Raw genomic sequence first — 25,820 nt, 5'->3', positions numbered from 1 at the left:
AATCATCATCACAAATCTCTTGGCATTTAAATCTCACATAGTTTGGTCATGCATAGCATTACTGAAAGCAGTTCAAGCAGATTGTAAAGACTCTTTAAAACCGGTAGTCCTTAATCACAACGGGTACTCCATTTAGTGGTAATACGTGGTGTTTTGATTTACATTTGCTAATTCCCATTCATTCCAATAGTTTTGAGTGTCAATGGAAACATTGATCGATTTTGAACTTTAAACATTGGCATAAAAAGTACTTGTTTCAACACACTCAAATTGCAATTGGTTTACATTCTCATGACTGTTGTAAGATGAGGAAGTGACACACTGTATGTTTTAGCTTAATTTAGTTCATATAACTTTTACACAGAGCAAATCCAGTGTTTTCTTAGTTCTATTCATATTTAACACACGTGACCTCTGGATGAATTTTAAATAAAAATAGTATTATTTTATAAATTTCTCGTATTTACTCTTTTCTGAGCCATGGTGGGCAGTTAAGAAATATCAAACTATCCTATTTAGGTTATATATTATTAAACGGCCTTAAATGTTTTTCTAAACAGGGCCAACTTTAACCCCGCCCTTCTTTCGCGGATTGGTCAGCTCATGTTTTACGTCAGCACTATGTAGTTACTAGTCAGTACAGAGGTGGCAGTGGCTGTGGTGAGGTTTAAATTGTGAGGACACACAGAGATGTGTTTAAAACGCTGGTTTTGAGTGAAACACACTTAATTCGTGCGGAATAAATCCTGACAGAAGCTTTCAGGTAAGCGGCTCTCGCATTTATTTGTTTAAAGTGCTGCTATCGCTTTGAAACCCCTCAGCAACAGGTGGACACGATGATGTCTCTCTTTAGACAATAAATGTGTCGAGAGGTTATATATTATACGTTAAGTTACTCTACGGTAGTTCTATTATAGCCTGTGATGATGAAATGGATGGGTTTTAAAAAGACATACATGTCTTTGTTCTAACACTATTACACAATGGGACTCTTAATACTCAAGTGCATTATGTTTGGGACTTTGTCCCACCTGGGAACGATGTAATCACGCAGAACAAATCTGACCATGAATAAAACTCATTAAAAACGAAAGAAATCAAATATTTTTACCACATTATATACATTTAGTATTTTGATTTATTAATAATACTTCTCAACAATATTTAATTAAGATTAGCAACAACAAAAAAAACAATGAGCAATACACTGGTAAGTTAGTACAAAAACAGTTGTTCATGTTCGTTCATAGTGCATCATGTTTCCGGGTACAACATTTGATTTAAAAATATATTTGTAAATGTTAAAATGGACATTTGTCAATATTAATAAATGTTGTTGAAGTGTTTCCATTGTTTGTTTATTTTAACAAATAAAGTTAACTAATGGGCTAATGTAACCAGTTTATTTTTTTATTAAATGTTTATCTGATATTGTCAGTATAATACTTTAGAAAGGGCTGAGAAGGTTGTGTTCGTTTGGGATTTTGGCATGTGTTTCTGTCATGAGATCTGTGTAACAAATATGTTGCATCACTGTCTTCTGTCGAATGGATTATGGTGGAGTTGAATTATTCAACATGCCTTTGGCATAGTTATAATTGAAGGATGAATTTAGAATGGTGAAAGGTGACAGTATAGCTATGCATTGTTCAGAGGAAACTAGACACGAGGGTCTGTCCAGATGCTGAAACCCTATCAGTCTGCTGACGAAAACCCAGCCGCTCCATGAACTAAGTGGCAAACATGGTAAAAGAACAGATCACACACAAACTCAACACATTGCCCACCTTTTTGCATTTGTTACCAATGAGACACTCCTTCCAAATTCATAGAATGTATAAAACATTGCATCATAATTATGGTTCATTATCAACAAAATGGATCAATTCAATGCTTCTGTTGAACAGGCGACAGGTGCAATTATGCTAATAAACACTATACAATAGCACCACAACTACGTGTATAACTCATGCTCTGAGAATCTCTCTCAGCTGCAGCCCTTTGAGTGAAGACCTTGATCAATCCAATTGTTTGGGTGTTAAGTTATTTTTACATATCAACAATGCAAACTGGTTTATCCAGGCTCACTATGACAAACCTGTTTGCCCTTCACACGAATCAACCTAGTTATTCTGAACTGCTGGCGTATTGTTGCGAGTTTAAAATGATAATGACAAATAAGTTGTCTGTTCACGCTTTTTTGAATGCCAACATGCTAGCACGGATGGAATATGTCACATGGTTTTGTCAGTTGCATTACAATTGCGATTCCGGGTGGGGCAGAATAAAGCCAGGCTTGAGGGTAAACCGATCTATAGCAAAGTCACCTGAGCTCTTCTTGTAATGAATAGCGCCATCAAACAATTGTTAAGATGTACTTGAATGTTAATGAATGTATTGGACGCTGTTTTCCATGTAATGAAAGTCCTCATTTACTTAAGTACACTCTTCCACATTTTTGCTTGACGTTTGTCTGAAGAAGGATAGTCAAACAGTATCATGTCAAGGTTAACATTCTTATCATTTTTGTTACATGGATTGTCCCAGTTGTTAATTTGGGGAAATAGAGATCTTTCTATGATGATCTCACATGCAGCATCTTGCAGCATATGCTGGTAAAGAGATATATGGTTCTTTGTGGTTCCTTTAAAACTGAAGAACCTGCACAACTCTATTTCTCTGATATTCTGATCTTAAAGGCCCGGTTTCACAGACAAGGCTTAAGGCTAGTCACAGACTAAAAGGAATATGTGACCTTCACTGAATATAACTTGCCCAGAAATATCTTAAAATATATCAGTGCCATTGTTTCGTCTCAAGATGCTCACAAGTAATGTACTCTTCAAAGACATTTTCATAAAAGCGAATATATTAATTCAATTTAGGCAAAGTCCTGGCTTAAACACAGCTGCATATATGAAACCGGGCCTAACTGTGGCTTAGATCTCTTTTTTTGTAAGCCTTTGGGTTTTGTTACATTAATTTAATGATTTACCTGGCACAAGTAATTCATCCTGCAAATTTCACATGGAGGTTTTATACTTAGCATCAGGATTTTAGCCAAGGGGTGCATTTTGGAGTGTCATCCCGTGTGAAGAGGGGGACTATTAAGGTTCTTCATACCATATTCTGCTCATTGGACCCAAATAATATCATGTTGTCCAAGGCAGCCCCATGAATTTTAAAAACAAACTTTCTTAAAGGTTATTATAGACTAATAATTAAGTTAAGTGATATAAGATGGCGCCTAAAATAGGCCACTAACAAATAAATATCTCAAAGTATTGTTATTATTCACCATTCTCAATAAATTGACCCACTTGTAATTCATCAAGTGAGAGAGTTGTGTATAACTAAAACACAAAGAAGGAACCGTGTGATCGGAACGACTAAACATCGGCTCCCCGGGAGAATTCCTGCAGAATGTGACGTATTTCTTCAGCTTCACTGAGTGCTCAAGCATGACAAAAGCTCACTGTAGGACAATGACACGTCTGACATTAATGTACTCGCTTGATTGCAGTGCGCAGTGCATTATGGGAAATCTGCTAAGGAAAATAGATTTTGTGACAAGTTAATTAAAAATCAATTCCTAGAGAATAATTAGCATTTTAAATAGTGAATTTAAAATTTTGAGTAGAAGTGAGTCAGGTGGGTAGGTGGGCCCCACATGCTTTTATTAACAGACTTTAAAAGTTTTCTTGCATTCTAATGAAAAGGATGGTTTTATTCTTCACGTACTATAAATCATTATAAAGGTCTAAGGGTTTCGCTTTGATATCGGAGCACTGTTTTATCAAATAAACGGTCCATTGACAGCAAAGCAAATCTTGGAAAAAAATTCTGGAAGACATAACACAATCCCCTCATTGAGGAATTAGTTAACATCCCTGTCACAAGGCAAGATTCAGCCTCACCAAAGAATGTATCAGATGAGTTGGAACTACTCTCAATAGCTCAGTACAATAGTTCAATTATGCGTCTCCCATTAAAATAATGAAGTTTAAAATATTTAAGATATTCGTCCCATGGCAAATAGTGAGCAGCAGCAACACAGGGGCTATTTCACTTTGACATTTTATCACTTTATCACTCGTTCTCTTGTTTCATTTTCTTCCTGGGTATCTCTCCTCTGCCCCCCACTTCTATTTATTTATCCCTCTGCAGTTCCCGCACCTCTCAGTTGATGCCAGGTAGCAAAGTTCGCAAATGCTGAAACTGTGGCAATCTTTGTGTGTTTTGTTCAACAGGTGTTGTGCTTTTAATGATAAGGATACAAAATAGTATGGAACTTGTGTGTAATTTTTGTCACATTGAATGAAAATTAAAGCTTTCAAGCTATTGTTAAAGTGGGCCAGACGGCTTGTGCAGACATTTGATAAGTTTAAATCTACCTGGGTGATTCTCACTAAACCACTGAAACTCAAAGACTTGAATTTTTCATAACCGTAATTTGTCATTTAAACAGAGTAAAATTAAAACATTGTGAAAAAGCTATTGGATGTAGAGGTGGGAGAAAAATCGATTCATGTATGAATCACGATTCAATGTTCTTATGATTTTTTATCTTTTTCATGGTATTTAAACGTGCTGTGGTCGTACTAAATAGACGGAAGCCAACCACAAGAGATTTTGCGTCACTCGGACAGATTAGAGTGTCCATCACAGTCAAATAGGAACAATAAAAGTAACATTAAACCACATATTGTAATAAAATATAGATAAATAATATATATCAAGTCGAAATTTGATTCAATTAAAGAATTGTTCTTGAATCGAGAATCGATTTTGAAACGTGCATCGAAAAATTGTGAATTGATTTTTAATCGAATCGTGACCCTAGGATCAATATGAATCGAATCGAGAGATTTCAAAAGATTCCAACCCCTAATTGGATGTTTTACTAGATGTTCTCAAAAAAATTATTGACAGAATATTCATGTATTATAAAAATGAAGAAATAGTGGAAGAAAGAAGTGTCCAGGACTGATTTTTGATCCACCATAAAAAGCTTTTTAAAGACTTTTAAACGCACACAAAGATATTTACATTAAGTTTGATTTTATGTGAAGAAACACATCTAGTACCTTTTAAATTGCTAACATGTTAACAAATTACTTTATATTTTTATAGTTAAAAACGTAATATTCTCATGACTTTTCACCTTCTTTTAACCGATACAGGTAGTTTTCCACATTTAAAGAAATGTTACATCTATTAAAATATAATTCATTAATTTCTTATTATATATGATTAATAAAAACTTGCTTAGGCATCCTAAATTCTTTTTTGTAATATTAAAGAAAATTAAATAAAATCGTGTTAAACTGTCAGTAAAAGTTTTGAAATGAATGCCTTTAAATATGTCATACCTTGTTTTAAATTAACAAAGGGAATTTGTTGATTCAAGTGTTTTTAAGAAAATCAAAGAGAATCACCCACCTTCATTTCCTGTTTTATTTCATGCGAGATAATAGTTTATCTAATATAATTAGTAGTTCTTACTACAAACCGATGCACAATTTTTGTAATGCTTTGTTAAACGATGACAAAGAATATGACAGTTTTTTAATCCGCGTACTTGCTTGAATAGCTCTTCTTTGTGACTTGTTGAAGTTAAGAACATTTCTGAGAAGAAAATGATCACATACCTTCTATATTAAGGTTTTAATTGCACCATTTATCTTAAAAGCCTTTGTGTTGAACTTCAAACATCCTACGAAGCGAAAAGGAACAGCAAGTATTAAAGCCAATCTTTTCAGGTTAGCACATCTTTGATGCCAAGATCCTCCATATATCTCTCAAAATCTCCAATTCTCAGAAATCTTTTCAGATATTATGCAGTGCAAGGGGAAACAGTGCGGGCAAACTGTGTCTGAGAAGGGCAGGTCCCTGCATACAGAAGCTATGCCTGACCAGTAATGGACAGCAAGGCAATGTAAACATCCCCCGGTCAGATCTGCCTAGATAATATTTCTCAAAGTTGTCAGCAAAAAAACAGTGTGTATCTCATCAACCAGAACCACTACTCACTATATCAGATTTAAAGGACACGTACTGTATGTGTTTTTTTCAGGTGATCATACGGTTCTCATTTGCAAGTCAAATTTCAGATGTGCAAATGTCTTGCACAGTACCTGCTTTATTTTTGCTTGTAATAACTAAATGCTTGTTACCTTTTTATTTGTTGGTAGGAGCTGACCTAAAGCTAACAGCTATGCTTAGAATTGAATACTACCACAGTACTTTAACTATACCAGCAGTATGCTGTATGGATATTCTGTACAGTAAACTGATTAACTTTGTACAGTAAACTGATCATCTTTATACATAAAGAACCTACAGCTGCTACTACAGCTGTCCAAATGTTCAGGATACTTTGCACTGAATACTTTATACCATAATGCAGTGCGCTTAGCTTGACATTCCATTTAACAACCATGAATATTAATTGTATTTCTTTTGTTGGCAAACATTTTGATCAGGCTTCCAAAATGCATTTTTTTTACACAATATTTGAAGCAAACAACTTTTTTATTGGTGACTGAAATAACTGGACACCATTTGCATAATTAAGTTTGCAATGAGGTTATGCGACCAGAGTGAATACTACTGTTTTACATGTTTTGAAACAGTAAATGGCATACTATTTACAGTATACACTGCACAGTATGCATCAGGCGGTAAGATGGTATTTGTATTATGTAGTCATTATAATATAGAAAAACCTTTTGGTTACAAATTATTTACATCGCATCAAGTTTGCCCTGTACAATGATTGTCAACAATCTCAAGGTAAAGGAAGCCAGAGAGCAACACTTGGATGATTCTCCTGAAGAAATATATGATTTATATTTCAGCCCAAAATCATAAGAATGGAATGGGAAGTTGTTTTTTGTTTTAAGAAAATTAATAAAGTCTTTTAACCATCTTATCGTAGATCTTGGTAGACTGTAAAGAACATGACACTGGCTCTCTGATGTTAGTTGAGTTGTTGAGGAAGGCAAATGATATGTGATGTTCTAGGGCCGGTCTCAATAATTAACCAAATCTTCAAACCAGCGAAATGAGAATCTCTTTACAAAGTTTAAAAGTTTTATTTTTTATCAAGCGTTTTCTTTCATTTATAAGATCTGACCACTTAAATATTTGGCCTGTTTGAGTTAAGCATTGTTTGCCAATAGGGAGCTTATGTTTAAAGGCAAAACCCTGAAACCTGTTAGCATTTTAGGACTTCCGGTTCCATCTCTCCAGTCTATGTTTTTTTTTTTTTTTTAAAGGCTTTTTGGTAAATCGCCAAATGTTTTTAATTTTTTTTTTTTTTTTTAAAGCCTTATTGTTTCATAAAACGGTGGATAAAAGCGACTTCTTCTTTTGGCGGGGACGTTAGACGTTATTGTGAATATAAAGCTCACAAATAATGCAACATGGGCACAGATCTCTTAAAACCGTAAAACGTAGATGCGAATTCAAGTTTAAGTTATTACTTACCAGGGAACTCATTTAAAAATAAAAGTTTGAAAGAGTTGTCGGAGGCTTGGTGGTGGTGACGTTGATATCGAGAGACCTTAAGTGTAGTCTGTTTAGAGCATCGTTTTAGCTTTTTACTTCTGACGGTTGTATTTTGGCTTCAAAATAACAAATGTTGTGTTCATTTGTAAAGATTATCTTGATAGACAAAACATGTAAACATCATAAACTTTGTTAATCACAGAGCTTGTTTTTTTTCAATCTTCCAAAATTCTATGTAAAAAATGCATAGGGTAGCACTCTCGGGTAGAGGGAACCAGCACCAGTTAGCCAACAAAAATGCAAAAAAAATCTATGAGGTACTGAGTCAAAACTGAGTCAGTTTTGGTTAACAAATAGAACTTTTCAAATGTTTCTAAACTCTAGAGACAAAACAAATAAACGGGTGCAGATACTTTTGTCTTTGTTGTCTTAATGAAATAATGAATTTTTTTTTGATATACCATCAATTATATCAGCTTTGTTACTAGTCAGCTGAAAGTTACTGTGCTGAGTTTGATTGACAGGTCTCTGTCACCTGATAGCATCTCTACCTGGCATGTCCTCTCTGTGAATGTAATGTTAGATTTTGACAATTTCCACTGCCCAGATCAAGTTACTTATCTGCTTTCCAGCTTATTTTCCAACAGTGTTGCAAAACCAGAAGAGTCCACCTGGCAGATTTTTGTCTTTGAGGTTGCAAGGATCCAAATGTTTTGTAAAATATTTGAGATTTGACTGGCACAGCATTTGGCATGTCATATGGTGACTTGCAGTATTTCTCTGTGTTTTCTTTGAGACAAGGCTTCCATAATTTGTAAGGTAAAGGTAGAATAAAATGAAACTTTGCCCTGATGGCTGTTAACAAAAGCAAGTGCAATTCACATAGCTCTGAATTACTTTTAAAGGTTCATAAAAAACATACATGTATGGACATTCATTATTCTGTTAAACACCACATAAAATGTATATTACGTATATAATATTATGTAACATTATAGACCGTTTCATCATACACATGCCCAACAGACCCTCGGTTAACTTCCGTTTTTTGTTTGTCTAGTATTTTATTTTATTTATGTTAAAATTAATTTATAGTATTATTTTACTGTATAGTAATACTAACGATTTGTTGATTTTTGTTGCATGTTATTTTTATTAAATAAACAATTTGTTTAATGGGTCCTGTAGTTCGGTCACATTTAAACAAACCGTATGGTACATTGACATCTAGAGGTTGAGCTTGGTATCAGAGTCTAAATTCAAAATATTGGAGAGAAAAGTTTAGCAACGTAACACTTCTTCTCGGTTTCTTTTGATTTTAATCAGAAATAATCTACAGACTACTCTATTGTTTGTGAATGTGTACCGGGAGTTCAGTTGGAGTCACAAAAGAGCGCATGCGCAGTTACGTCATGTTGTAGAGATGAAACCGTCTATATTATATAATATTATATTATCTGTAACCTGCTTTTGAACGACATATCTTTGTTTTTCTGTGCCACCTGCATCTTTAAACTGGTAATACAGAAGACTGTTGTCAAACAGGTTTCCTGAATACTCACTCCATTGGTTGAGCATACAGATAGTCCCGCCCCCAGCTCACTCCATTGGTTAAGGAAGTCAGGGGGCTAAACACTAACCGAGCAATGTTTTGAAAATGCTTTGGGAAAAAATCACCTTAGGTCTGTTTTTGAAGTTTCTTGATAAGCAAATACAGTAACTGCACACTTCACATTTCAAATGTAGTTGTGAACAGCTCCGGTGTAAATCAGCTTTTTCCCCGGCTTGACCTGTTTAAGCTTATCTTGCACATTCCATCCCGTCCCAATCACTTCATCTCTGATAAGAAACCATTAAGAGTTCCTAGATGGCTTAAAGAAAATATGAGTTTTACAAGGTTTTGTAGGTCTTACTCGCCAACAATACTGAGTGTTTGTTACAAGAGACTAATTCCATTTTAGCCCAATAGGCCTATATCCCTTTTGAATTGTTCAATGCTATTCTGAAATATGTAGAATTTATTATGGTATTATTGTTTTAATCTATTATTGTTTTTTTTAACTTTTCAGCCCATTTATGCAGAGAAGGGTTAGTAATTTGAGCACTTGTGTTAACACCTGACCGCATTGGACTTTTAAAGCACTTTCTTTTTGAAGTACATGATACCTGGATGTTGTTTCACATATTTGTGAAAACACTGGTAGCTGTTTACAAGTCCTGATATATGAATGTTGTGCAGATATTTACATTTTAAAGTTTACGTGATGTCAATGAAAAACTTGAGTAGCAGACATAGGTGCTTTTAACTGTGATTCCACACACATTAAGGAATCTATGCCTTTTTGTAGGATGATACGTTTTACCCAATATATATATTTTTTTTAATTTACGTTATAAAATGTAGAAAATATTTACAACCCATTTTACTTCTGCATTGTGACAGATTTCTGTGTGAAACAGGTAAGAAAATTTAAGAAGACAAAAATAATTGTATTCATCTGAAAGTATGTGGATTTCGAATAGTCTTGTATGACAGGTTATTAAAAAGGAAAAACTGAGCAATTTATTACAGCTTGATGAAATCTTAGAAAGGCATTTCTTTAAAATTGCCTTCAGATGCATCAGAAAAGGAATATTCATCTTGCTATATGGATAGGTTTTTTCTACATCTTCGGATTTCAAACATGGCGCAAGGTGGAAACTTAAGGTGTTTTATGTTCCTGTTTTTAGCAAGCAAGGAGGCCAGGTTTCATCCATGTGAATGATCAAGTCGTTTTTGTTCTCTTGATTCCTGGATCTCGATGATCCCCACATGTGATGTCATACAACTGTTAGATTATGTAATGTCCCTTGAGAAAAGATTGTGTTGAGCTGAATTTCCTTATCCTGACACCTCTATCCCTAAGGAACACACCTTCCTCTATCTCTGTTTTCCTCTTTTCCTGGTTTTGTATTCTAATTGTGATATAAAGTTAATGAAAAGATAATTTTATCTTCCAGTATCCTTATCCTGGGTGACAATGGTTTCCTGCTTGAAGTTGGTCTTCGTGGCCTAGCACATCATGAAATGTCTTGGAGACCTTGACAAGTATAAATTAGGTTGCTTCCTGGCTATTGTTGAAAGCTAGTTTATACATCAAGCTCCAAGGGGTACATTTACCCTTTCTTATATGTAGGAGATTTCCTTACTGATGGTTCTTCACATCCCTTTACTGTCTTTTGTTACAAGGGTTCATTCACCTTGTCCTGTTACCTCTGTGAGACAGTGTTAAGTGTGTCGTAATTTGGCTCCGACAACTCTGGTTAAAGTTTTTTTAATGCCATTTCTGAAATGCCATGTTCTCTGAATTAGTCTTTTTCAAAAGTAGATTTACCCTCTTCAGCTCTACTTTGAATAATTTGGAAATCAGCCTTTTCTTTCTTTACTTTTGAGAGAGCATTATTGAATGAGATTCTTACAATGTTAGTGCTTTATGATGTTTAACATTCTAAGAAAGTTGGACATCAGACAGCTCTAGTTCACCTTTGAAATGGAAGATGGTGGAGACATTTTGCCACTATATTATTAGCTGTCATTGCATTTTGGCCTACTTCCTGCCCACTTTTTTGACTGATCTCCAGTGTTTGCAAAGGGCTGTGCTTATACAGTTGAAAGAAAAAGTATGTGAACCCTTTGGGCTTACTTGGATTTCTTCATAAATTGGTCATAAAATGTGTTCTGATCTTCATCTAAGTCACAACAATAGAGAAACACAGTCTGCTTAAACTAATACCGCACAAACATTATACGTTTTCATGTTTTTATTGAACACAACATGTAAACATTCATAGTGCAGGGTGGAAAAAGTATGTGAAACCCTAGGCTAATGACTTCTCCAAGAGCTAATTGGAGCCAGGAGTCAGCCAACCTGAGGTCCAATCAATGTGATGAGATTGGATGTGTTGATTAAAGCTGGCCTGTCCAATAAAAAACACACACCAGTTTTGAGTTTGCTGTTCTGAAGAAGCGTTGTCTGATGTGAACCATGCCTTGCACAAAAGAGCTCTCAGAAGACCTACGATCAAGAATTGTTGACTTACATAAAGCTGGAAAGGGCTACAAAAGTATATCTAAAAGCCTTGATGTCCATGTGTCCACGGTAAGACAGATTGTCTACAAATGGAGAAAGTTCAGCACTGTTGCTACACTCCCTAGGCGTGGTCGTCCTGTAAAGATGACTGCAAGAGCACAGCGCAGAATGCTCAATGAGGTGAAAAAGAATCCTAGAGTGTCAGCTAAACACTTACAGAAATCTCTGGCACATGCTAACATTTTTGTTGACAAATCTACAATAAGGAAAACATTAAACAAGAATGGACTTCATGGGAGGACACCACGGAGGAAGCCACTGCTGTCCAAAAAAAACATTGCAGCACATTTGAAGTTTGCAAAAGAGCACCTTGATGTTCCACAGCACTACTGGCAAAACATTCTGTGGACAGATGAAACCAAAATTGAGTTGTTTGGAAAGAACACACAACGCTATGTGTGGAGAACAAAAGGCACAGCACACCAACATCAAAACCTCATCCCAACTGTGAAATATTGTGGAGGGGGCATCATGGTTTGGGGCTGCTTTGCTGCCTCAGGCCCTGGACGGATTACTGTCATCGATGGAAAAATGAATTCCAAGGTTTATCAAGACATTTTGCAGGAAAACTTAAGACCATCTGTCCGCCAACTGAAGCTTAACAGAGGATGGACGATGCAACAGGACAATGACCCAAAGCATAGAAGTAAATCAACAACAGAATGGCTTCAACAGAAGAAAATACGCCTTCTGGAGTGGCCCAGTCAGAGTACTGACCTCAACCCGATTGAGATGCTGTGGCATGACCTCAAGAGAGCGATTCACACCAGACATCCCAAGAATATTGCTGAACTGAAACACTTTTGTAAAGAGGAATGGTCCAAAATTTCTCCTGACCGTTGTGCAGGTCTGATCTGCAACTATAGGAAACGTTTGTTTGAGGTTATTGCTGCCAAAGGAGGGACAACCAGTTATTAAACCCAAAGATTCACATACTTTTTCCACCCTGCACTATGAATGTTTACATGTTGTGTTCAATAAAAACATGAAAACGTATAATGTTTGTGCGGTATTGGTTTAAGCAGACTGTGTTTCTCTATTGTTGTGACTTGGATGAAGATCAGAACACATTTTATGACCAATTTATGAAGAAATCCAAGTAAGCCCAAAGGGTTCACATACTTTTTCTTTCAACTGTAAATGCTATCCTTTGGGGAGAGAATCATTTATAAACCAGGAAACTTAAGCCTTAATCATAAAGTTCATCACTTCTTAATAACTAATCATGAACAGTTTGGCTATAGATATGTGCGGATAGGGATGGGAACCGAGAACCGGTTCTTCTTTAGAACCGGTGCCTAGTGAATCGATTGCTTGGAACCGTTAGCGTACCTGCTTAACGATTCCGCTTATCGGTTCCGCTCGTTGCAAATGTGTCATCATCATGACCTCACACACGCGCTGCGTTGTTTTGGTTACGCAGCAAACATGTCATCGAGGCAGAAGCGATCTTAAGCGTGGTTATATTTCACTAGAAAAGACGCCAATGCGGTCATTTGCAACAACTGTAAAAGTTTAATTTCGGCAAAGGGAGGAACAACCTCCAATATGCAGAAACATTTAGCCACACAGCACGCAATCCATTTGCAGGACTGTCGCGTGTTTGATACACTACTACTTAGCGACACAGCAACAACAAGTGAGTCAAGCAGCAGTCATCTGCTATTAATGCCGAAGGTGACTTCTCTATTTAGTTCATGCGAGCGCCATTTCATTGTGTAAACTTTTACTATATGAATAATAATCTCCATTGTCACTGTCACAAGCTCTTCCTTGACTGTTTAGTCTGTGTTTTTATGGCACTTAAATGGCAGTTTTATTTTTTGTCTGGACCAATGATGAATATGAAAAATTCTATAGGTCCCTGGACTTTACTTTGTAGCCTACTTTTAGGTTTGTTCTGAGGTTGCTACACATAATTTGTGTATACTCTGAGTATGTGCTGTGTTCTTATCAAATAATAAAGCGAGTTAATACAAACAAACAAATTTGTACTTATTCCCTCACCCAATGAGAATAGATAAGAGAATCGATAAGGAATCGGATCGATAAGCAATATCGATAATGGAATCGGAATCGTTCAATTCCCATCCCTATTTGCGGAGACAGTGACTTGTTTAGCAGAGATGTGCTTTTACTTTTCTAAGCAAATCAGTCTTACAGTACCAATAAACAAGATATACCGATGTAGAATTTGTTTGTGTATACAGCGTCGGAAGGTTTTGAGTTGTAGAATATGGGATAGACATCTGTGGTTGCGGTAAACAACCACCTAGCTACTATCCAGAAATGCCTAGCAACTGCATAGAAATGCCTTCGTGACCAGCCTTCTGTTTAACTGACACTTGGTACAGTATAGTAAGCTCTGTTTGCTTGACCTCACTGTTACTTCAAGAGGAACGACTTCAGGATTTGGGTTTTTTCCATCAGGCTCAGGAGTCTCATCTATAAAAGACACAAACCATCTTATTGGCTAAATATTTACTAATTGTGGATTCAACACAGGATTGTTTTAATAAAGATTATTAAAAAAATCTATGGCTTGAAAAATACTACACACTAAAACAGTTGAATGTTTTCGAAAGAATTGATTGATAAGGAATATTGTTCACTGTTGTGTTAATAGAACAGTTTGGTATAGGCAATGTATTTGAAGAACTTAACCCTCCAATGACTTTCCTGGAACATTGCCATATAGTGCAAATTTTTGTAGATCTTGATCCTGCTTTACATACCATTCATAGTCTGGATCTTGATCCTGCTTTATATACCATTCATAGTCTGGATCATAACCGCTGAATTGTATATGTACCTTATAATCCCAGACACCAGTCTCAACTACTGGGTCAGAATTGTACATAAATCTGTACTAGGTGGTGCTTGTTTATTATATGAGTCAACATAAAACTCATTTTAATAAAAAAATGTGATGTTTATGAGTGACAAGAAAAGCGTAGGGCATGAGTTTTAAAACCAGGGAGCCCTTGAAGACTTCAGAAATACAATGATGCCAAATAAATATAATACATAATCTATCCTTCTGACCTCCATTTTTCAGTGCTTCCACACTTTTGGCATGTGACGTTTTTTGGAGGGCCAAATATGGCCAAATGCATTACAAACCTATAAAGATTTGCAAGCAAATAAATGGTGGCAAGAACAGAAGTGCCAGATAGATTGCCTGGATAGAATTGACATGCTACTTAATTTATCCACTTTTCTCTACAACAAAAATACACGAGTTGTAATTATGACTTCCCAACTTATAAATATGAACTTCCCAGAAGCACCATTGGTCTGGTTGCAGAATGAAAAATGGTGGTCATGCTTAAAAACTAAGCACTTCCTAAGTACCCCTGTAAAGTCATTAAATTCCACCCTGTGAGGTACCAAAATCTCCTTATCACGTTTAGGCAACCAGAGTGCATTTGTTTGTGCTCCTGCTACGCAAACACATTGCTCTCTTTTATTTGTTTTTCTGTGTCATACAATGTGGATTGGTGGAGGAAAGTCCATACTGCACATATCAAACTGGCTATTTTGTTTTCTTCAATAATAATACATTTGACAAGACTTAATCCCCCGCATTGATTTGACCGAACCTGAACATTTCCTGTTTTGAGGTCATTACACAACTATTGGGAAAATCATGCATGATTCTGTTTACAAGGGTTTATCTTTCCATAACCGTGATGCCTTAATATGTCGAAAAAGATGTCTGATTTTGGAAACTTCTAATATTTCAATGGTTGTTGAAAGAGATGAAACGAAATTGGAAAAATAGGCCGAAATAAAATCAGAAATATCTCATTTCAGTGCTTAGCTGTTATTAAAGGAGGATCATGTAAGCGCATCAAAGGCTAAAACTAATAAATGTAACAAGAAAAGCTTAAAACTAGCGGACAGAAAATGAAAGGACTGTGCGTGACTGGCTTTATTTTTCTTTATTGTCGGAGATCATGCATGACTCCTGATATGCTTATGATTATTCTAGAATAATTATTACAACGTTTAGGTGATTGTTAAAAAAGCTACATTTCATTGTGTTTCAATGACCAAGGAAAAATTATATATTTTGTATCGTTTTAAAATATGTTTTATTGTGTGTAATTATTACAAATTAAAAAAACTATTTCAAAATGTTTTTTAAAGTATTCTTTGCTTTCAGTATTGGTTTTCGGCCAAGTGTATTTTGAATATTTGGTATCGGCTTCTGCCCAGAATTTTCATTTCGGTTCATCACTAGGGGTTGATGTAAACGTGAGTAGTGGTGGTAATTGTTTGTAACCAGAATTAGTCTATTGTAAAGATATTACACCTAAACCATCATCACCTGCTCATTCACCCAAAGTGTGTAGCAGGTGGATACTAGATCAGGTCTGAGTATTTAAGGATAAGAATAGCTTGCTCTTGTTTGTCAAAGGCCTTTGTAAATTCGCACATTCAGATGTCAGGAGGGAGTGGCAGAAGCAATTACAACAGTGTTGTGTGTGCACCTGCAGGGGATTCCTCATTCTGAAGAAAATACATTAATCACAAACTTCTGCTGGGTTTCCATTATTATATTGACAATTTTTTTAATGCGTCTTGCAAGCAAATGAGACCATTGTTTTCATTGCACACTCTTAGCACAGTTTGAGACATTGCTAATATCTCTAAAACTCTAAGTCTTGAGCAAAAGTTTCTATGTGTTCTCCATTTAATCTCATTACTGTGTAAGAGAAACCATGGAGATGTTAACAAGATCTCATTTGTGAGGTTTCTTTTCTTGTGGAGCACAATAACAGTGGCTCTACGTCAGTTCTATGTGTTCTACCAGCTCAAATGATTTTGAATGGGATAATGTGCTGGATGATGAAGTCTTTACAGTACAGAAGAGGGGTGGGGGAGTGGGATCGGCCCATCTCTGAGAGGGCCTGTGCTGAAAAGTCTGCCCCCCTTGCTTGGCATCTCTCCCTGTGCAGAAGACTCTGGAATTAATGGCATCGGGGCCCTCTTTATTCTGTAGCCGGTCAGGAATGCAAGGCTTTTTTCATTCCTCAGACGCCATTATCAGCAGTGAAATATTCCCTCTGCGGCACCTATTGTGAACATGCAGGGTGGACGTCACAGGCATGGAGGCCCTTCCTCCTGCCGTTTGTCTGAGGAGAGATTTGCTGCGCTGGCTGAGCACACAATCGGAGCGAAACTCCTCTCTGTTTTCCAGGACGTGCCTGCAGAGAATTTGAAATACTTTAAAACTACAGCACTTTTCTCTCTTCTGGAATTTAGAGGGTGTTTTTTCAAACTCTTACTTTGGTTAGAGAAACTTGACAACTTCTACTTACTACTAGTAAAGAAGTGGACATCTTTTAACTCCTAAACATTATTGTTCTTGTAAGATACATGAAAAACAGAAAAATTATGTTGTTTCCTCTAGCTCTTGTGCATTTTGTCACTAGCTTGCATTGCCTTCCTTCCGCTCTGATGTTTCTCTGTGTTTGTGCCCAGATCACTTCCTCCACATCCCCCATGTGTCTGTACTGCAATATGTAATCAGAACATAATGTTCTCATTACGCATCGTTGAGTTTTTATTACTTTTATATTTTATTACTTGACTTATGTAATTGTTTGTTGTAAAGGATTAGTATCTAAGATAACAAAGGTTCAAACTTGGGATGCTCATTTCTGTCTTGTGGAGTTCTTCAAGCAAAGACCGTGCATGGACATATTGAGACCCAACACTTTTTATTTCATCAGTGTTGGTTTGTCATCAGTGCCTAATCCATCTAAAAGTTATCACATGATTACTTCTGAAATATTTTGCTGGTGGTTAAAATTGCATTCCTGGCATTTTTGATCACTCCCTCCCTATCCACTCTGATCCTCAGGACTTTCATTAACATACTTTTCATTGTTGATGGTTATGCCTTTTGTCAATATTTTATATCTCTCTTACTTTTGTCTAAAAAAACAATTTATATTTCCTCAGTAAGCAGAAACTACATCAGTGGGGCTCGTCCTGAAATCAGTATTTCGCACTTCACCATCTGATGCATCGCTGTCCTCATTTTCTCAGCATATGAGCTTCCTTTAAAGATCTTTACACTTTAAATCATCTGGAGAGTGGGTTGGTAAATAGAGATCAAAGACGAACTTTGAGTTAAAGAATTTTTAATGAACTGACTGAAGGCTCAAATCAGATTTCGGCTTCAGAGTGCTGCACTGAAATAACCTGGAACGGTATTCAAACACATTATTTTAAAGTAATTCACACAGAGTTATAAGGTAATGTCCGTATAAACATTTTCTGAACCATTAACACATTGTATAGTAGTGACATTTTGCCATAGTTCAAACTCACTAAAGAAAATATAATATTCTTTGGCAAACTCAAAAAAAACTTTCCTTAGTGTACATGTTATACTTGTAATTGCGAAACTATCTGTATTGGTCAACATTAAAATACAGCCATGTTTAGCCTTTGTTGTTTCACACCATTGTTACAAATGTGTGTTTGTTCCCTTAGGTGGTGCCAGATTCCTGTGGCTTCTGTTCGGTGAATATAGTGAGAAGATGAAGAAATAAATTCAAAAACCAAGTCTCTTATTCACTTCATTTCACCTGGGTCCATAATTCTTCTTCATAGTCCGGATGGATTCCTATCATTTCCACTTCGAGAGAATGAGTAATCTTGACCTACACCCTCTAAGCCTTCCAGTCAGTCGACTTTCACCAGCAAAGTCCAGCGGCAGTATTGATCAGTACACCAACCACCACAGCAAAGGGGACTCTGCCTATAGCTCATTCTCTGGCGGGTCTACAGTCCCTGATTACCCCTCTCCCTTTCTACTGGATGATCTACAGTCAAACACCTTGCATTACGCTGATTTGAAATATGCAAAAGCTAAATACAGCCCAACCTTTCTTGATTCGGATTCGAAGAGCATGGACCACATTTACCGTTCCATGGCAGCCATTGCGCAACAAAGTTCAACAGTTCCTACAAATCCCTTACCACCCCCACCACCTCCTGCCCGCCTCGACAGCTTTGTAACAACCAAGAACCTGGAAAATTCAAGGGCACGACAGAGTCCTGAAGGACAGCTTGCTGACGTTTCTACTTCTCAGCAGTCTAGAAATGTGGAGCTATGTGGTGTCCAGACTGAGCCTGTCTATGGTTGTGGGTTTTCACAGCATTTTCAGAGAGATCAACCCAACCAAGGCCTTGTGGATAAGACTGTTGAGCCACAAAAACCGAATCGCCTGCCATTACAAGTCTGTCAGCCAGAGCATGTGCAGCAGTCTAGAAGTGGTCATTCCGAAACTCACCGGAAAAGGTCATATTCAGCTTATGGTCGCCCTTCTGTTGAGGAGCAATGCTACGTCAGCTCCTGCCATATGCCACAGAAATCCACCAGTGGGAGTATTCACCACAAAGGGCAATTTTATTTTGTTACTGGTGTCTTCAATTCTCCTGAGCCTAGTGTCACGCAAGGGGACAGTGCAAGCATAGCAGACTCCAGTGAATGGTCATATACGGTTCAGCGTAGAAGACAAAGTTGTCCAGATGGTCCGAGTGGAAGACTGTTTTACCAAGAAGAACTCAAATTTAGCAATCATAATGACATTGTGGAGCCTAACAGCAAGGTAATTAATCAAACCAGTAAGTCTGAACTGACCTCCCAAGGTGTAGAAGAGGTCATCATGAGCAAGGAAATTGAAAGACATCACTCCTCTAGCCATCCAATCTTCTACTGTGGTCCAGAAGAGAGTTTGGTTGGCAATATGATGACTCCTGCTTTGATTAAAGAAGACCCCAAGACAAATGAACCGATGACAAGTATTTTGCGACAGCCCCAAGTGGACGTTCCAAATGACAAGATCAGCAAGGAGACCACTCCACTTTTATATCACCTTACAGGAGCCAACAGGGCATCATTTACCAACAAGCTCAAAAACAAAAATGACTGTGGGATGGGGAGCAAAATTCCAGACTGTGACAAAGATAAGCAGAAGGCAGGAAGAGATGGGCAAGTCTCTCCTAGCAGTGAACATCAACAGAACGCAAAATCTAACGAACAACCAGCTGATTTTCCCTACCTCTGTGGTACCTTAGATGATTCCTATAAAAAGTATTACAAGGAAAAACTGAAAGATGCCCAATCCAAGGTTTTGAGGGAGACTTCATTTAAAAGGAGAGATCTGCAACTGTCTTGGCCCCACAGAATCAAGCAGCAGCCAGACAAAAAGCTTTCTGTTGTTCCTACTGGTCCGCTATCACAAAAAATGCAGCCCAGCTTAGACAAGTTCACTCACCAACTAAACAAGCATCAACTAACCGAAAAAGAAAATGTGAAGCATGAACCTGACCTGAGTCAGGAGATTGTGAAAATAATTGAAAAGGAGAAGCCACAGAATATTGCTCAGCCACAGGTTCCTCGGGTGGGGTGTCGGAAACGCTTGACAGCGGATCAGAAAAAGCTGTCTCACTCTGAGCCTGAGAAGCTACACCAGCTGGCAGATGAACCCGCTCACATAACCTGCCGCTCTCTTGGAAATGAAGGTGAAGGTCTGCTCTCAGAGGGTGATCATGGACTAGTGGCTGCAAGGAAAAAGATGTTTGAAACAAGGGGACGTGCCATGTCTGCCTCCAACTTCTCCAAATCATCTCTGAAGAACCTTCAGCAAAAAGCCTTGGCTGCATACATGGAGCGTAAAACTGGTCAAAAAGTCACTGAGCCTCAGCAGCATGTTCAACCAGTGCCCAGTCACAGAAATTCAACTGCAGGAAGACTGTCTGATTCTGGCTCTAGATATAATTCAAGCATCGCAGGCTCCAATAAGCTCCACAGGCCTCTCTCTGCTGGTCGAATTCTTGATTCAGTGTCAAGTTCTGTTAAATATGCTCAGTTCGTAAATGCTCAACCCCGCAGCCAATCGAGGCAGTCTAGTTGGAGGGAGGATTCCACTAAAGCGGGAAAGTCTTCCTCTGCAGAAAATCTCTTGGACCAGCCGGAACAACCTGAGTTTTTCCGAGCTCGCAGCACCTCGACTCCTTATCGTTTGCAGGTATATTTAAACAATGCTCATACAAGTTTCAATTCACTGGTGTTTACACTGCAATGTCAACACCGGCATTGATCTTTTCATATCAATCTATTAGCATCATTTTTTGTTCCGTAGGTTCCGAAGTATTCAGATGAGTTTTCAACCATTCATAATGAGGACATTTCAAGGTAACATATTATTTATCCTGTTATTGAGGATAATAGTAATAAGGGTTTGTTCAAGTTCTTAACCCTAACTGCTCAACCTTACTAATGTTACTAGCAACTTTGTTTTCAATCTTAGTTTTTCTTTTTAAAAGAATGGGATCTTAAATAGAAATTATACATTAATTATACGTTTATATATACAATTATACATTTATTTGTTTTCAGTGCCCACAGTAAAATAGTGGAAGATACAGTAGTGTATCACAGTCATACGGTATCAGAACCAGATGACCGGCGGGTACGAAGGATAGCTCCAAGAGGAAAATCTATGGAGGAACTTGGTGTCTCGAAGACCTCAAAGCCTGAAGTTCTCAGCAAAAGCTCAGAGCAGCTTGACCAACTCCAGAGAAAGCAGGTCGTGTCTGGTAAAGATAAAAGATCAGTGTCGTTCCTTGCTGAAGGAACTCACACAGAGAAATCGCTATTCAGCTCTGGAGAACACACAAATGACTTTCAGGCAGGCCCTGAGAGGCAGCACTTAACCAGTTCTGTAAAGCATTTATACTCCTATGAGGATAAAATCCAAATGGCACCATGCAGCGATGAATCTAAAATTGGAGATGACACAGTTATGTCTGTTCGTTCCACTGAAGCAGATGAGATCACTTTGGAAACTGGAAGGTAAATCCCAATCCATTTTTGAATATGTATTTACATAGCTTAGGCTTGTTGGCTAGTGCACACTACACAGCTATCTGTATTTTGGTTCAGGTGTGCATATATCACAGCTGACTACGGACTAGTTATTTCAATTAAATCTTACATCTTGGATAATTTTATTGCAATAATGGCAAGTGATGTTCCTGACAATAATTTACATAAAAAATTGTATTGGTAGTTTGTTCAAATTCCCATCTCCAGGTTTTGAAATGAGGACTGTGCAGCTCATTCTGCAGATATGTACTAGTATTACTTTTAATACAATTTGTCTTGATTGTCTTGATTTTGATTTATGTCCTTTTGTGTATTGCAGCAAAGAGCAAAACACTTCTTGTCAGTATGTCCCTAATCAGGATATTTCCCTAAGTCATGGAATCACAACAGTCCCCAATCTATGGACCTCCATACCTGAGATAAATGAGACACGGAGTCGGCCATCTTCTGAAACAACTGTTGTTGAACCTCAAAAAAAACTTACTACTCCATGTAGTGAGAGAGAACCCACTCCAACATTTCCTGACATTCAGGATGTAGAGTCAAGCCGGATATCTGCAGTCAACAGGGAAGAAGATGGGAATGAAAAGGAGGAGGATAGACTTCTTGTGATCGAAAACAAGGTGCCAGAAGGGAACGGTCCGAAGCAGAAATTAGAGTGGGAGGTGCTGGTTCAGGAGGTGGTTTCAGCTGACCAATCATTAGCTTGCACTCTTTATCCTATAGCCAATAGAAAGACCGGCCTCATGCTGATGGAGCAGCTGTTGTCTGAGGATACTCTTCTAATGGAGGAACACTACAAGAAGAAACAGGAGCAGAAACTTAATCATTCACACAGGTGACTACTTTGTCAAACATGATGTACAACTTTTCTGACCCTTTTTCTAGCTTTTAAATATGCGTGTTATTAAAACTAATGTATTTTCGACTTTGCTAAGCTGCCTTCATTTTAAGGTATAACAGGCATGTCTCTTTATTTTACAAACTGTAATAATCCTAGAATGCATTGCGATTAGCTCTTTAAAAAAGTTGTCAAGGATGGTGTTAGACGTCACAGAGATCATTCAACAATAAAAATATTTTTGGATATAAGTGGTTTAATTCCATTAAATTTCAATGTGCAATTATACTCAGGACTGTGTGTTTAATAATTATTATTAGCAACATGCTAATGTCCAATACTGTTTCCATGAATAGTGAGTTGCCTTAAATGTTGTATTTTGTAACCAAGCTAATGTGTATTTTTAATTGATACGCTGATAGTCACGCTTTACATGAAACGTCCATTATACGTCCATGATGTTTAATGTAAAAATGTTTTTGGTAATAACATAAAGCATACTTGTACATCATAAGAGCTATGTGTGTACTTGGGATGTAAGTTAATTTTGTGTTTTTGTCAAACTGTCTTTTAAAAAGCACTGATACGCTTGTAGAAGACAAACCATTGAAATCTCCCTCATCTCTGAACAATGATGCTGCTCCCACAAACCAAAAAGCCTGGAACACCGAAACGGATGTCACAGAAAAAAAGGTACTACTAAGCAGGCTTGCTTTTGAACATATTTTTTGTGGTCATTTCCCCAAATCCTTATTAATGATTGATGGGCCACACAAAACACAGAGATGAGCACATTTAAATTGAATAAAATAAAGGAACAAGACTGTGTACTTGAACTTGGTTTGAGTTAATGAAATACATATCCCATGATGCATTGCGAAGTGATATACAAATTTTGACCCACAGCCGTGGACAAAAATCAGGCTTTTCCATTATATATTCATTTTTTAACTGATACTAAAATACATGTAAAACATTAGTTTTGTGTTGTTTAACATGACTTTGAACTTCTTTTCTTTGCAATATTCAAGATCTGCAAACATTGCACCTTTTGTTATTTTGACCAGTATATGCCGTTTCAATGTTCTGCAAATAAATGCTAATAAAATTGTTTAATTTGGAATTTTGGAAAACTTGTCACAGAATTTAATTTCACTTGGAATGACAGACGTCTTGTTTGTGTCTCTTCTTGCATCCTCTCACATATAGAGAAAGCTAATAGCACACATTGAGGAGGGCTTGACATCTCTACAGGAAGTTCGCTCCACCCTTCGAGTCGAGGAAAAGGACAATGGGAAACTAGGCGATGCTATAGAAACTCTTGTACGAGAGTGCTGTTTGCCAGCTGAGCTGGAGCGCTACAGACAGTTTATAGGAGACCTGGAGCGGGTTATCAGCCTTCTGCTCTGCCTGTCAGCCCGTCTGGCCCGCATACAGAACGCCCTCAGCACTGTGGACGACACCACGGACACTGAGGAGAAAGTGAGTTATCAGGGGTTTCATTAGGTAGAGTGTGGTATAATGTGTCACCCTCATCTATATTGACAAAAGAAAGGGCATCATCATATACAGCTGCCTGTTTTTCAAATGTAGACTTATTTACATTTTTATGCATTTGTCAGACTTACATTGCATTGTACTATACATTTGCTTCTGACTATGTAAAATCCCCTGGGGTCTAACCCGTGACCTTGGCGTTGCCCATGCTCTAACCACTGAGTCACAGAAAAGGTTAAGAATTAGTTAGTAATTTCTACAATGATAGATGTGGGGTAAATTGCTTTGTCAAATGCAGGAAATATACTAGTACGAATACTATAACAAATAGTACTGCATTCAGATATGGTAAGCAAAATTGTATTGTAGGACTGTGCATTAGAGATTTTAATCATATTTAAAATATGCAAATTATTTCCAACTGTTCAACTTGGCCCTTAGCAAAAGTGGCACAGCTTAAGCCACTCTTTCCTGTTGTTTCATAAGTCAGTATTCAGCTGATGCAAAACCTTCAAAGTCATAAATGATCCAGGTATGTTGGGTGTGTCTTTGTTTAAGTAACTAGTGTTAAAACAAGGAGGGGCCCCAATTGTTTAACATTTTTCTTGTGTACTAAAGGTTTTTGTGTGTGGGAAAGAAACACGTCCGTCCGTTCTTTTTTTAGAAATTGCTTTGTTTTTTTGTAAATGAACAGTGTGAAGATGAGAGCCAGCTGTATTCTCTTAAATCTGGTCATGTGTTCAGATTAGTTGCTGGGATCAACACTGCATGACCGAAACTGCACTGTAGTTTCGATGGGTTTTGCAGTTGGACTGCCCTCTTGTGGAAGCTATTTCAACATCATCAAAGCAAATAATGCCCTCCTGAAAAACATCATATTTCATTTTAAGTTATTCATACGAGTTTATCAATATCCTAAATACACCACATTTTGTTTGTTAGTTATTAGTCATTTTGGAGACATTAAGTATTGTGCTTGTGAAGTGTCGAAAACACCTGGCAAAGTCAAGTGTTCACAACTGAAAGCAAAATAACTTGTGTTTCTGATGCATCAACAATATACTGATTTCCCCAATTTACAGCAATCATTGGATAACCGCCACCGTCTGCTGTGCAAACAGAGGGACGATGCCAAAGACTTAAAGGACAACCTGGACCGCCGGGAGCGCGTGGTCTCCGCCTTCCTTTCCAAGCAGCTAACGGACACACAGCTCCAGGAGTACCGCCGTTTCGTCCAGACCAAGGCATCCCTGCTCATTCGTCTGAAGGACCTCGATGAGAAGCAGCGCCTGGGAGATGAACAGATCGAGGCTTTATTGACCAGTATACCTCGTTGAAAAGAGGTTCAGTTCCTCCTCAGACCTGCAAATATTCTGAAGTAGAGATCCCCAGATTCCCATTGGCAATTATGGGGTTGCGCTGGTTTATTACATGGGTCTGTAATGCCTAAAGGTGCCTTTTAAGCATGAGCATGTGTTCTGCGGGGACGTTTCTCTGTTATTTGTAGTTACGCTATGCTGCAGATTATATTAAGAGGACTTTTTAAACCTTTAAGAGAGCTTTAAGATGCCAGGTATGGTTTGTTGTGAGTGGATAAAAATGCCCTTTCAGGTGTATTTGTTTGTTTGTTACTTAGAGAGCACTCTAAGACAATGACCAAAAAGAAATAAAAAGCACTTTCGATACTAAACCACATATACTTATTAGGAACAGTTCAAACTCTATTGCAATCCTTCTCATGTGTTTATTCTGGACTTGATTGTTTTTATGTGGCATTTGATAATGTAACATAGTGTAGATTTTTATCTGTCCAGTAATTTCATTTGACAATATCATGATGAATATATTTAATGTTTAAAGTAATGAATTTTATTCTGTTCTTAACTTTCCTCATAAAGTTGCATTTGGTGTGGAACCTTTTGAATGA

At 37.4% G+C, this 25,820-nt stretch overlaps 1 protein-coding gene across 1 annotated transcript; it reads left to right on the top strand.

Moving 5' to 3' along the window:
* The first annotated feature begins 627 nt into the window (after positions 1 to 627).
* Positions 628 to 25,820, top strand: shroom1 (shroom family member 1). Its single transcript, XM_056731317.1, has 8 exons — positions 628 to 763; positions 18,153 to 20,695; positions 20,810 to 20,862; positions 21,067 to 21,522; positions 21,875 to 22,393; positions 22,975 to 23,089; positions 23,606 to 23,878; positions 24,976 to 25,820. Exons 2-8 carry the CDS (start codon positions 18,278 to 18,280, stop codon positions 25,228 to 25,230), a joined length of 4,089 nt encoding a protein of 1,362 aa, XP_056587295.1. The 5' UTR covers positions 628 to 763; positions 18,153 to 18,277; the 3' UTR covers positions 25,231 to 25,820.

Source organism: Triplophysa dalaica, chromosome 19 (genome assembly GCF_015846415.1).
Source record: "Triplophysa dalaica isolate WHDGS20190420 chromosome 19, ASM1584641v1, whole genome shotgun sequence".
NCBI classification, from domain to species: Eukaryota; Metazoa; Chordata; class Actinopteri; order Cypriniformes; family Nemacheilidae; genus Triplophysa; species Triplophysa dalaica.
Note: the sequence above shows the minus strand (reverse complement) of the source record. Positions and strands in the feature narration are given on the sequence as shown.

Coding starts and splice junctions, on each gene's coding strand:
- shroom1 (XM_056731317.1), top strand. CDS start 18,278: ATGGATTCCTATCATTTCCACTTCGAGAGAATGAGTAATCTTGACCTA. Junction 20,696..20,809: donor CGACTCCTTATCGTTTGCAG/GTATATTTAAAC, acceptor TTTGTTCCGTAG/GTTCCGAAGTATTCAGATGA. Junction 23,879..24,975: donor CCACGGACACTGAGGAGAAA/GTGAGTTATCAG, acceptor CCCAATTTACAG/CAATCATTGGATAACCGCCA.